At 44.3% G+C, this 12,627-nt stretch overlaps 1 protein-coding gene across 1 annotated transcript; it reads right to left on the reverse strand.

Moving 5' to 3' along the window:
- Positions 1 to 1,143: 1,143 nt before the first annotated feature.
- KPNA7 (karyopherin subunit alpha 7) lies at positions 1,144 to 12,293 on the reverse strand. Its single transcript, XM_087941999.1, has 10 exons — positions 12,181 to 12,293; positions 11,313 to 11,453; positions 9,979 to 10,064; positions 8,720 to 8,988; positions 7,457 to 7,539; positions 6,252 to 6,515; positions 4,942 to 5,175; positions 3,496 to 3,678; positions 2,197 to 2,346; positions 1,144 to 1,347 (listed from the first exon to the last, which is right to left on the reverse strand). The coding sequence occupies exons 1-10, from the start codon at positions 12,244 to 12,246 to the stop codon at positions 1,264 to 1,266; spliced, it is 1,560 nt and encodes a 519-aa protein (XP_087798125.1). The 5' UTR covers positions 12,247 to 12,293; the 3' UTR covers positions 1,144 to 1,263.
- Between the last annotated feature and the right edge of the window lie 334 nt (positions 12,294 to 12,627).

Raw genomic sequence — 12,627 nt, forward strand, 5'->3', positions numbered from 1 at the left:
TCCACACCCATTTGCACTACTCAGGTGACCCTCAGGACACTGATAAACCTGCAAGTGGCCTTAACATCTATCGAAAAGAATGCAAATGACCAGCTGCCTGCAAGGAGTATAAATCCTTCTGTTCCCCACCATCCAGTCAGAGCTGAAGAAGCTTCTTGGATGAGAAGGGAAACGTCTTCAAAGAAAAACCAGAAAGTCCAGTTGCCTCTTGAAAAAAACCACCTTTGGGACAGTCTCCTCTATACTTCAGTACAACTCAGAGGCACAGAACGTGCAGGTCCTGCATAAACCTAATTTTTTTCTGCAGTTCCTCAACTCAAGGGAAGTGATGGGGTTTTAGCACCACAGTGTGGGGTTCACCCAATTGCAAAAATACTGCTTCCCTGATCGTCACCTGGAAGCAATCCATGTTCGGGAACTTTGCAATACCTTAAACACAAGACACCTTTATTATATACCTCATGCCTCAAGCCACAGAATGGAACAGATGGCATTTAGGAAAGATGATTTGGTGCATGCCTGAATTATCGAAGAAATCCACACAGTGCCCTGAAGGAGATTTTTCTTTTTTTAAAATCCTCTTCCCATCTCTGTTTCAACCTGTCTTTAAGATCAAAAAGAGGCCATGATGGCAGAGGCTGTTCTAGGCAACTTTTTAAAAAGGTGGTGATTTACAAAGACTTCCCAGATTCACACACCACATAAAATCCTGCTATAGTTCATGATGCTTGTTTTGTTAGTTTCTCCTCATGTGTAATGGGGCAGAACCTGGAATTGGTCGTCAAGATGGGCAGACTTCAACTCCCAGAATTCCTCAGCTAGCTGGGGAATTCTGGGAGTTGAAGTCCACAGATCTCAAAGTTGCCAAGGTTTGAGAAACTCTGGCATAACGTCTGGATGTGTCTTACAAGGCCAGCTGAAGAAGTTTGCTCTAGATCAAGGGTCTTCAAACTTGGCAAGCTTAAGACCTGTGAACTTCAACTCCCAGAATTCCTGAGCTAACATGACAGGAGGAGGAATTCTGGGAGTTGAAGTCCACAAGTCTTGAAGCTGTCAAATTTGAAGACCCCTGCTCTAGATGTTATTGTTTTGACAGCAAGGAGAAGAAAGGAAGAGACATCCTCCAGATACAATTTCTACAAAGCCAGGAGAGTGATTTATTATAACAATGTGTTAACCCTTTTTTTCATCCTTCCCTCTTAGTGCTCACCCAAAAAGACCATCTATCAGCATGTTTGAAGGCATGCAACAAGCTAAGCTCTTTCAAAAATTGAAACAATCCTGCTGTTCATCAGCAAAAGGCAGACTTTTCTTCTCTTCATTTTCAGGGTTTTTGTCTTCAACTTCCTAATATCGATGGGAGAAAGAGAAGAGAAAAAAATATTTCAGCATTTTCCATGCAGACTTTTCAAACCTGTTACTTTAACTCACATGCCTCCATCCCCAAAATTCCAAGCATTATAATTGGATGAAAGTTTATGGGGAACTCTTCAATCCATAGCATCCCTCCCAGAAATAGGATTTATGATTATTGTGTTTTATGATTATAATCAGGATTTATCACTTGTGGCTTGTATGTACACTGAGAGCTTATGCACCAGAGACAAATTCTTTTTGTGTCCAATCACACTTGGCCAATAAAGAATTCTATTCTATTCTAACACCAGAAGCAACTTTTCACAGGTCAAATTTGGAGATTGTGCCAAGTATTGCTTTACTTTTCCTTTGTGGAGCAAACTACAACTACTGTAGTTGCATTTGTCCAACATATAAAATCAAAACTGAACAAAACCAGAACTTACTAGTGTAAAGTGGGAATCAGGCCTTTGTCTCTTAGGACACAGTTCCTTCCATTATGCAAATAACACTTTGCTTAACTATGGTTTATTGAATAAACAGCAGGGGCCAAGTTCATATCACAGGCTAAATCCAAGTTAACAATGTCAGCTATTTTGCAAATGTTTTACGACAATTCACAAACTAGCCAAACAACTCTCAGGAAAGTTTTGAAATCTCCGCAACGGAGTTAATCAGGGATTGTTCTCAATGAGGTTAAAAATGTGGAGAGAAGCTAGTCGTTTCCAGATGTTCTTTGAGTAGAGAAGGAATTTCCCAGCTGATAGGATACTGTTAGTTCTCCTTTGAAGCTATGCTTTTCAGGAATAACTTGGGAATTTGATGGCAGCGTCCACTTACTTCTCCAGAAAAATATTTCTCAATGAGGGTTAGGGCAGCGCGATAGACTATGTTATTCTCATGAGTCTGGAGAGCTTCAATCTTCTCGACGCCTTCCAGCTCCTCAACTAGAAGGCCCAATTTTTCTGTCTCACCCAACTTCTCAGCTATCTGGTATGGAAAGAGGAAACACAAGTAGGAGGTCAAACACTGCCTTCCTCTGTTGCACAAAGCCATGGTTTTCCCGGCGAATGAAACAAGATACAGTGGTTGAATCCACCCACTGCTCCAAGAAGGGTTTGCTTTGAAGGCAAAACCGGGCTTAGGCAGGGTTAGCCCATCATGGTTTTATACAGGGTGAGATCCAGGTCACCTAAGGTGTAGGTGGTGACCAGATTGAACCTGAGGGAGGGATCAAAACATGTCAGCAGTCTCAAGTTTCTTCACACCCACAAGAGATCTAAGTCCAGCCCACTTTAAATTCCATTCTTATCTGTCGTCGATTTGCTTTGACCCTTAGTAGCTCAGATTCTTGTAGAGAACTTAAGCTTGCAATAGATCTTAATAGTCACTTGAACTGGCTGGATTTCCTGATTTCTCACGCTTGATAAAGGGCCTTGCTTACGCAACAAGCATATATTTAAAGCTAAGTCTCCACACACTTCCCATCTAGAAGAGCAGATTCATCACATACCAAAATGCCTTCAGGTTTTGCATCTTGGAGAAACTAGATTTTCCGATTTCTCCCTCCTTTCCCAAGGCCCACCAAGCTGGAGCCAAAAGAATAGATCCTCCCTAAGCCACATTCTAAACAAGCCTGAATGGACACATTCCAAGTCAATTTCTAGCAGGAATCAGAACAGAGCTGGAAGGGACATCGGAGGTCTACTAGTCCAGCCCTCGACTCAAGCAGGAGACCCTATACCATTTCAGACAAGTGGCTGTCCAATATTTCTTAAAAACCAGTTATGGAGGACCCACAACTTCTGAACTGGTTCCATTGGTTAATTGTCCTCACTGTTAAGAAGTTTCTCCTTAATTCCAGGTTGCTTCCCTCCTCGGTTAGTTTCCATCCATTGTTTCTTATCGTGCCTTCTGGTGCTTTGGAAAATAAGTTGACCCCTTCCTCTTCTTTGCTGCATCCCCTCAAATACTGGAAGACTGCTAGCATGTCCCCTCTAGTCTTTCTTTTCTCTAGACTGGCCCTATCCAATTCCTACAAGGAGAAACCTAAGTGAATCGACAGAACAGGTCACGATAAATCCAAATTCTCTATCATTCCAGCTCGGTTTGATGTACAGATTTCTTCTTTAACCTTACCCGGAAGAAGTTGCTGAGACTCTCCAAGATCACAAGGATGGTGTTACTATCCTTGGCGGACAACAGGTTAAGCAGAGGTTTCATGACCCCAGCCCGGATCATCGACACCACTTGCTGCACTGTGCCACCCATTGTGAAATTGGCCACAGCCCAAACGCCTTCCTTTTGGGCTTTGTAGTCTCCCTACATGGGGCAAAGAAGTACAGAACCTTAAGACATGAAGCTGACCTGAAACGGACAAGCTAACTTTAGAGATGAAAAATAAAGACACGCTGGAATATTACGCAGTTTGGGATAGATTTTACCACTGGTGGGGGCGGAAAGGAAGGTCTTAAGTTGTAAAAGACTTGTGGAGAGTGTACATGAGAGTATGGGATGAAAATAGGATCAAAGATTTTGGAGAATGTGATATATGAATGAATAAATGTACATAGGTATATAGGAATGCATACGTTTATGTGATATTGACCAAAAGTTATATCAAAATGGCTTCACCACGTTCACTGTTTTTAAATGTTATGTTCAATAAAATAACTATTAAAAAAAAGAAAAGAAAGGAAGCCATTTTGACGCTTCAGTGTTGCCACGCTGGAGGTGAGGGATAGGGAGGGGGAAAGAGAGATAGCTGGGGCTTTGGAGCCAAAATAAACACTTTCCCCTGGGAACCAAGGACATACCCACAGGTGGCCGGAGAGAGGAGGAGCGATGTTACCAGGCAACTGGACGGCACCTTGATTAGAACACGTGACTGATTGTTTGGGGAAAGGGGAAAAACTTTGAATGAGGTGAAAACCACGGGAACAGCCAGTAACTTGGGGAGAAAGGAAAAACTTTTACTTTTAATTAGGTGAAAGTAAACAAGGGAAACCTCAGAGTTGGCTTTCCACCAGATTGTGCCAATATGATGCATCCAATAAACCAGTGGTGGCTAACCTTTTTGGGTTCCTGTGCCAAAAAGTGTGCGTGCATGCTAGCATGCCAACACCCAGAAGGCAATGCACGCCCCCCCATGCCCCCTGCGCATGTGCGCGATCCCCCCCCCACGCTGCCCCCTTACCTGCACTGTGCGCCTCCCAGCTGATTTTTGGCCTGCTTGAGGCCTTTTTCGGCCTCCCAGAGGCTCGAGGGAAGCCTCTGCAGCCTTTGGAAGCCGAAAAATGGGCCCGTTTCATCACTTCCGGTATTTCTGAAAATACAGGAAGTGACGAAACGGGCCTGTTTTTCGGCTTCCAAAGGCTGCAGAGGCTTCCTCGAGCCTCTGGGAGGCCGAAAAGGCCCGAAAATCAGCTGGGAGGAGCATGGATTCGCAGTGAGGTAAGTTTGCCTGGGGCTCGCGTGCCCAGACAAAACGCATGCCACAGGTTTGCCATCATGGCGATAAACTGTTCTTTGAGGAACTTGAGTGCCTCAGAGTTTGTTTCCTATGGGTGCATAGGAACATGGTACCTTGTCTAGCAACTCCACCAGAGGAGGAAGGAGCCCGCAGGTGATCAGCTGCTGGATTTGGCTGCACGGCCCAGCAGCAATATTGCTCAAAGCCCATGCGGCCTCCTTCTGGACCGATGCCTTGGGATGAAGCAGGAGCTGTGGCAGGACAGAGAGGATCCCTGCATCGATGACCATCTGGGTCTGTTCGTCTGTCCCGGCAATCACGTTGCCTAGAGCACGCAGAGCTGGGGTCTACAAAGATGTCCACCAAAGAGGAAGATAAGATGACCACAGAGGTCCATCACTAAGATTCCCACAAAAGAAACGCTTACAAATTTATAGATTAACAGAGTTGGAAGGGACCTTGTAAGTCCTCTAGCCCAGGGGTCTCCAACCTTGGCAACTTTAAGGCTTGTGGACTTCAATTCCCAGAATTGCTCAGCCAGCTTTGCTAGTCCAACCCTCCACCCAAGCAAAAGACCCTACACCATTTCTGTCAGATGGCAGCCAGTCTCTTCTTGAAAGCCTCCAGCGATGAAGCTCCCACAACTTCCAAAGATAATTTCTGTTCCATTGGTTGATTGTTCTCACTGTCAGAAAATTTCTCCTTCTTTCTAGGTTGAATCTCTCTTTCTTCAGTTTCCATCCATTATTCCTTGTCTGGCCTACAGGCGCTCTAGAAAATAGCTTGACCCCCTTCCTCCTCTCTGTGGCAGCTCCTCAAATAGTGGAAGATGTTCTCCTGTCTCCCCTGGTCCTTCTCTTCACTAGACTAGCCCTGCCCAGTTCCTGCAACCATTCATCTTATGTTTGAATAGATCTTCGCTAGGGGATGATACCTCACTAGTCTAGCATTGTCCTTCAAGAAATCACTCTTTCTTACCAGAGTGACATTGGCTATAGCACTGAGGTCTACAAAGATCTCCTCCAAGAGAAAGAGAAGACTGTTGTGGTGTCATTGCCCCTCCCATAAGGTATAAAGGACAGGCCAAGGTGATGAAACCTTTGCAGGAAGCAAAGTCGCTCGTTCGGTTCAGATTCATTCTTGAAGTTCTTTGTATTTTGGTTGGGTTTTTTTCTAGTTCATTTGACACTTCTGTTATTGGCAGCACTTCACAGAAAAGAAAGGTGAGTGCTTATCTCAAGGGACTGTTTGAGATTCATTGCCGGCTGGGAATGAAAACAATTCCCAGCATTGCAATAAAACAAGACTTGTTTTAAAAACAAGTGTGTGCGTTATTACAGTCTAGGAAGCCTTGGTCAGAACAAAGACAGCCATGAAGGTCCATCACTAATGTTCCCCCACAAAAAAAAACACTTTTGCTTACCAGAATGGACAGTTCGGTGGTGAACAGGAGCTCTACCAGCCGAGAGAGGACCCCGGCCTCCACCACCACCTGGATGCGATGGTTGGAGCCATCGGTCAGGTAGCACATCGCCCAACAGGTGTCAGAGATAATGTCCTTGTCTGGGTGTTGCAGGAGGCAAGTGAGGGTGGGAAGCACCTGCTTCACAGCATCCAGGGGAGGGTGGGGCTTTTTGTTTCTGCAGAGATTGGACAGGGTCCAAGTGATGGTCCTCAGGAAGCCCACCTAAGGAATTAAGAGGACGCTCATTAGGTTGAAAGCAAGCAAGCAAAAAATAATAATAATAGACATGCTGTCGTCCCCCTGTTGGAGTCTGACTCCGAGGGAGAGGAGGAACAGCTGACAGGCTGAGTCAACCTTGAGCCTGGTGAGAATTGAACTCCTGGCAGTCAGCAGAATTAGCCTGCAATACTCCATTCTAACAGGAAGGAAGGAAGGAAGGAAGGGAGGGAGGGAGGGAGGGAGGGAGGAAGGAAGGAAGGAAGGAAGGAAAGGCAGTACCAATAGCCCTTAGATTTATATATTGCTTCACAGTGATGACAGCCCTCTCTAAGCAATTTACAGAGTCAGCCTCTTGCCCCCCAAAATCTGGGTCCTGATTTTTGCCACCTCGGAAGGAGGAAAGGCTGAGTCAACCTTGAGCTGGTCAGGATCAAACTCCGGGCAGTGGGCAGCGTTAGCCTGCATCACTGCATTGTAACAGATCACTATGCCTGCCTTCCTTCCTTCCTTCCTTCCTTCCTTCCTTCCTTCCTTCCTTCCTTCCTTCCTTCCTTCCTTCCTTCCTTCCTTCCTTCCCAAGCAATAGTAGACTTATATTCCACTTCATGGTGCTTTTACAGCCCTCTCTAAGCAGTTTACAGAGTCAGCCTTTTTCCCCAACAGTCTGGGTCCTCATTTTACCCACCTCAGAAGGATGGAAGGCTGAGTCAACCTTGAGCCAGGTGAGATTCAAACTGCCAAATTGCAGGCAGCTGGCAGTCAGCAGAAGTAGCCTGCAGTACTGCACTCTGAGTACTGAGCCACCGAGGCTCAGTGACATCGGCATGTTTCCAAATCCATTTTTTTTAAATTCAAGAAAGGGAACCCCTTCCAAGATCACGAAAGAGCTCACCAGGTGAGACCAAGAGAACCGAGGAACCCAACGGAAGAGACTTTCTACCTACCGGGGTAGAAGGCATCACCAGGGACAGAATTGGTGGGATTACACCGAAGCTGATCAAAGTATCTCGGCACATGGGTCCATCTCCTACACAAAATAGGGATGGGAAAAAGAATTGTACTTTACACACACACATACACCCCCCCCCAAAATAATAATCGACAACTCCAGGTAGTCACTCTTACAACAGTTCATTTAGTAACCGTTCCAAGTTACAACGGCACTGAAAAAAGTGGCTTAGGACCATTGCACCATCCTCACGGTCCCAGGATCAAAATTCAGATCCTTGGGCACAACTGGCTCATATTTATGACAGTCCCAGGGTCACGTCATCCCCTTTTGCCACCTTCTGACAAGCCACGTCAATGGAGAAGCCAGATTTGTTTAACATCTGAATGCAATGATTCATTTAACAACGGGGGCAAGAAAAGTGGAGCCAAAGCACTTAACAAATGCTTCACTCAGCAACCTAAATTTGGAGCTCAATTGTGGTCATAACTCAAGAACTAACTGTATGTTGGAACATATTGAGAGAATTTGCACCAAGACAAATTCCTTGTGTGTCCAACCACAATTGGCCAATAAAGTATTCTATTCTATTCTACTTTCTATTCTATTCTAATTTTATTTCTATTTCTATTCTATTCTATATTCTATTCTATATTCTATTATATTCTCAATATATTCTACTCTTAATAGATTCTATTCTGTTCTATTCTATTCTATTCTATTCTATTCTATTCTATTCTATTCTATTCTATTCTACTCTACTCTACTCTACTCTATTCTACTATCAGCTCAGATAAATTGGTCAGAACCTGCTAATCTAGAAGAGATTCTGGTTTCTAACCTTCATCTTCCAGGGTGAAGCTAGCTAGCTTAATACGAAGCATCTGGTTTCATGCCATACACTAATTTTACACCCTTATTGGAATAATAAAATTGCTCTGTTACTGCAATTACACTGGAGTCATTCAATTGCTGCATGTGTGGAATGCGCGAAACAATCCAACGGTGCTTTCACCCATCTCCATGCAGAGGTGACAGCTGGGTTCCTACAGAAGAACTGATGGACATTGTTGTGGTATCAAATAAGCCGCTTGCATCCTTTCCACTATGATAAAAGTCCATTGGACAGAAGATAAAAAGAGATAGGAAGGCCATTTCCTAACATAATCCAGCGATAAATAGAAGCCAAGATAAACCTGCTCTGCTTCCATGATTTTGTAACTTGCATTCCTCAGAACAAGCCAGCCCTACAACTTACCGGCAATGTTGCCGAGTGCCCACACCGACTGCTCACAGATGTGGATGTGAGGAGAGGACAAAAGGTCAACCAAGCCCTGAATACCATTGGCATCTATCACAGCTTTGGTTTGCTCGGAGGTTCCTGAAGCAACGTTGGTGAGTGCCCAGGCAGACTCGAACTGCAAGTTGGGAGTATCGTGATAATGCAAGAACTCCACCAGTTTAGGAATGATTCCAGATTCAATGACCTTACTGACAGGTGGGTTCTTCTGCTTGGACAGCATCTTCCTGTTGGGAGAGAAACAACAAGGGCAACCTTTAAGGTGGCCTCACCCTTCTGGAAGGACCACGCCAACCGTAGCATTTCTCAAGTGACCTCTAGAATAACTGCGGCACGTCCGTTTGAAGGTCACTCAGAAGCTAGTTGACCACGCATGACCGTATCTGTGATGGGATTCCCAACAGGCAGTTTAGTTTAGTTTATTGTCATGGCACCTTGTACTATGAAATCAAACATCTTCAGTGCACATCATGAGCGTGAAAATAAACACAAACACACATCCTTCACACACCACACATTGAATTGAAAACCCCTGATATTGCGTTAATATTGCACTATACAGCAGAATTCAACAGAGTTACTGCCCTCGGATAAAAGCTGTTTTTCAGCCTATTTGTCCTTGTTTTTATTATTATTCTGTACCGTCTGCCAGATGGTAATAGTTCAAAAAAAGGGGTACCCAGGATGAGATGGATCTTTGAGAATGTTTTGAACTTTCTTAAGGCAGCAGGAGCTTTAAAGCTCTTCCAAAGAGGGGAGAAAGCAGCCAATGATCCTCTGGGCAATAACGTTAACCCTCTGGAGTGCTTTCCTATCTGTCCCTGTGCAATTGGCAAACCAGACAGAGGTGCAGTAAGTTAAGATACTCTCTATGGTGCAGCGGTAGAAGGTCACCAGCAGTTTTTCATTCTGTTGTTTTCTGAGAAGTCTCAGGTAGTATGGTTCTCAGAGGCAGGAGAACATGGGGATTGACAGCTTAGATCACCTTTCACATTGGATCACTCTATCAGGATTGTACCGACCACCCTTAGGTGGAAGTTATGGTCCTGCAGCCTTGAGCTATCTGTTGAGCTCCTGTAGAAACCTAGTGACCTCCCTTGGCTGGAGCCTCTTTGATCTCCTGTTCTTCTCCTACGCCCGAGAACCCAGTTACTGAACTAACCAATGGCAACTGCGATTGATTGATGGGGGGACACAACTCATGGGCTTTCACATACCGGACTGCCTGGGTCGCCTTCAGCTGAAGAAATAGATCATCCGACTGGATCAATTCAACCACATCTATCAAAGAGATCTGAGTAACCTGCAGCGGGGAAGCAAAAGGATTTTTCAGAAAGAGATCACCAGGATACAGATGCTTCCGGCCATGCCACGTATCGGACTACCAACAGCCAAGAACTTCATTTTCCGGTCAATACATGGTTTACACCTATTCACACTAAGCCCCCAATAACCCATATCATAGTTTACTATGCCACAAGACCCAAGCATGACAGAGTCCTCATGTCTTAGAATAGAGCTAGAAAGGATCTTGGAAATCTCCTAGTCCAGCCCCCCTACCCAAGCAGAAGAACCTATACTATTTCAGTTAAGTGACTGTCCAGCCTCTTCATCAAAACCTTCAGTGATAGAGCACCCACGATTTCTGGTGGCAAACTGTTCCACTGGTTAATTGTCCTCCCGGTTCGGAAATTTCTCCTTAATTCCAGTTTTTTTTCTCTCTTGGATTAGTTTCCATCCATTGTTTCTTATTGGCCCTCTGGTGTTTTGGAGAATAATTTGACCCCCTATTCTTTGGGGCAGCCCCTTCAGTACTGGAAGACTGCTATCATGTCACTCCTAATTCTTTTCTATAGACTACCCAAACCCAAATCCTTCAGCTGTTCATGTGTTTTAGTCTCCAGGCCTTTGATCCTCTTAGTTGCTCTTCTCTGCCCTTTTTCTAAAGTCTCAACATCTTTTTTTGTAGACTGGTGACCAAAATTGATTGCAGTATTCCAGGTGGGGGTCTTACTAGAGCAGGGGTCCCCAAACTTGGCAACTTTAAGACTTGTGGACTACAACTCCCAGAATTCCTCAGCCAGTTGGAATTCTGGGAGTTGTAGTCCACAAGTCTTAAAGTGGCCAAGTTTGGAGACCTCTGTACTTGGGTTTTATAAAGGGGCATTAATACTTCACATAATCTTGATTCTATGCCTGATAATATGGCTCTTGGTAATGGTCTGTTTTCCAACTTTCTCATGTTCAGTCAACAAGTGTGAACAGTCAACAGGTGTGAAAAGGTCCTTATAAAACCAGGCTCCTTTCAGATGTGTGAGAATTACAAATGCAGAATTCACAACCAATACAAATGAACCTTGGATTTCTGAACCTTGCAATCCTCAGCATTTAAACAGAAAAGGTGGGAGAGAGCTGCGATAGAAAATGAAATTTGTAACGAGATATAATATATTCTTGGGCTAAGATCTACAGAGGGAGGTAAAAATGAGTTTTACTATGGAGCATTTCTCCTTATCACGCTGCTGCTGCTGCTACTACTACTACCACCCACGCATACCATGTTCTTCTCATCTTTCTCGGGAGACAGGCTGGATTCAGCCGAAAAACAGATGTTCCTTCGCTTCAAAATCTGTTCATCTTTCCTTGCTTTGCGAAGTTCAACTCTGACTTCAATTTTTCGTCTACGGATTTCCTACCAAGGAAGAGAGTCGAGCGTTAACAGATAATTTAACAAATAATCAGAGTTGGAAAGGACCTTATAGATCATCTAGTCCAACCCCCCCGCTCAAGCGGGAGACCCTACGCCATTTCTGACAAATGGCAGTCCAATCTCTTCTTGAAAGTCTCCAGGGATGAAGTTCCCACAACTTCCGAGGGCAACTTCTGTTCCATTGATTGATTGTTCTCACTGTCAGAAAATTCCTCCTTATTTTCAGGTTGAATCTCTCCTTGTTCAGTTTCCATCTATTATTCCTTGTCTGGCCTTCGGGTGCTTTAGAAAATAGCTTGACCCCTTCCTCCTCTCTGGGGCAGCCCCTCCCTCAAATATTGGAAGTCTGGTCCTTCTCTTCGCTAGACTAGCCATGCCTAGTTCCTGCAACCGTTCTTCATGTTTTAGTCTCCAGTCCTCTCATCATCCTGGTTGTTCTTCTCTGCCCTCTTTCCAGAGTCTCAACATATTTTTTATAGTGTGGTGACCAAAACTGGATGAGGTACTCTAGGTGTGGTCTTACTAAGGCTTTATGGAGTGGTATTAGTACCTCCCTTGATCTCGATTGTATCCCTCTGTTAATACAACTTAGGATTGCATTAGCTTTTTTGGCTGCTGCTGCACACTGCTGGCTCATATTTAGCTGATTGTCCACTAAGACTCCAATTACGGATTTAAAAAGGACCCACTGGGCTTGGTAAGTACTTACTGCAATATCTTTTCCTTTGTTTTTGAATTTCCTCATGTGTTCATCTTGCTCCTTTGTGGTAGACATGACCCACGTCCTGCAAAGCCCAGACAGGTTGGCCAGGTATGTCTCCTTACACCTAGGTGAACAGAAAAATAGTTGACTCAGGAGCTTAACCCCACCAGTCAGTACAATGTGTTCTGCTTGCCCAATAAGATTCTCCTAATAGATTTGATAGCATTTATAATTCACCCCAAATTCATTTTTAATGGAAAAGAGAGTTCTTTGTTTTCCCAAATTCACTTTTGGGCTGAGGCCAAGGTGCATTGGTCAAGGCAGAGAAAGGAGATTTTAAAAGGCAGGGCAGGTTGGTTTGGTTTCAATCTAGGCCAAACTCATAGCACCTTGGAAAAAAACAAATTCTATCCCACCAAGAGCTGCAGAAATTACTTTAAAACAGACTTGAAG

This window comes from Pseudonaja textilis, chromosome 14 (assembly GCF_049901715.1).
Source record: "Pseudonaja textilis isolate UNSWEBS1 chromosome 14, rPseTex1.2, whole genome shotgun sequence".
In the NCBI taxonomy this organism is placed as follows: domain Eukaryota; kingdom Metazoa; phylum Chordata; class Lepidosauria; order Squamata; family Elapidae; genus Pseudonaja; species Pseudonaja textilis.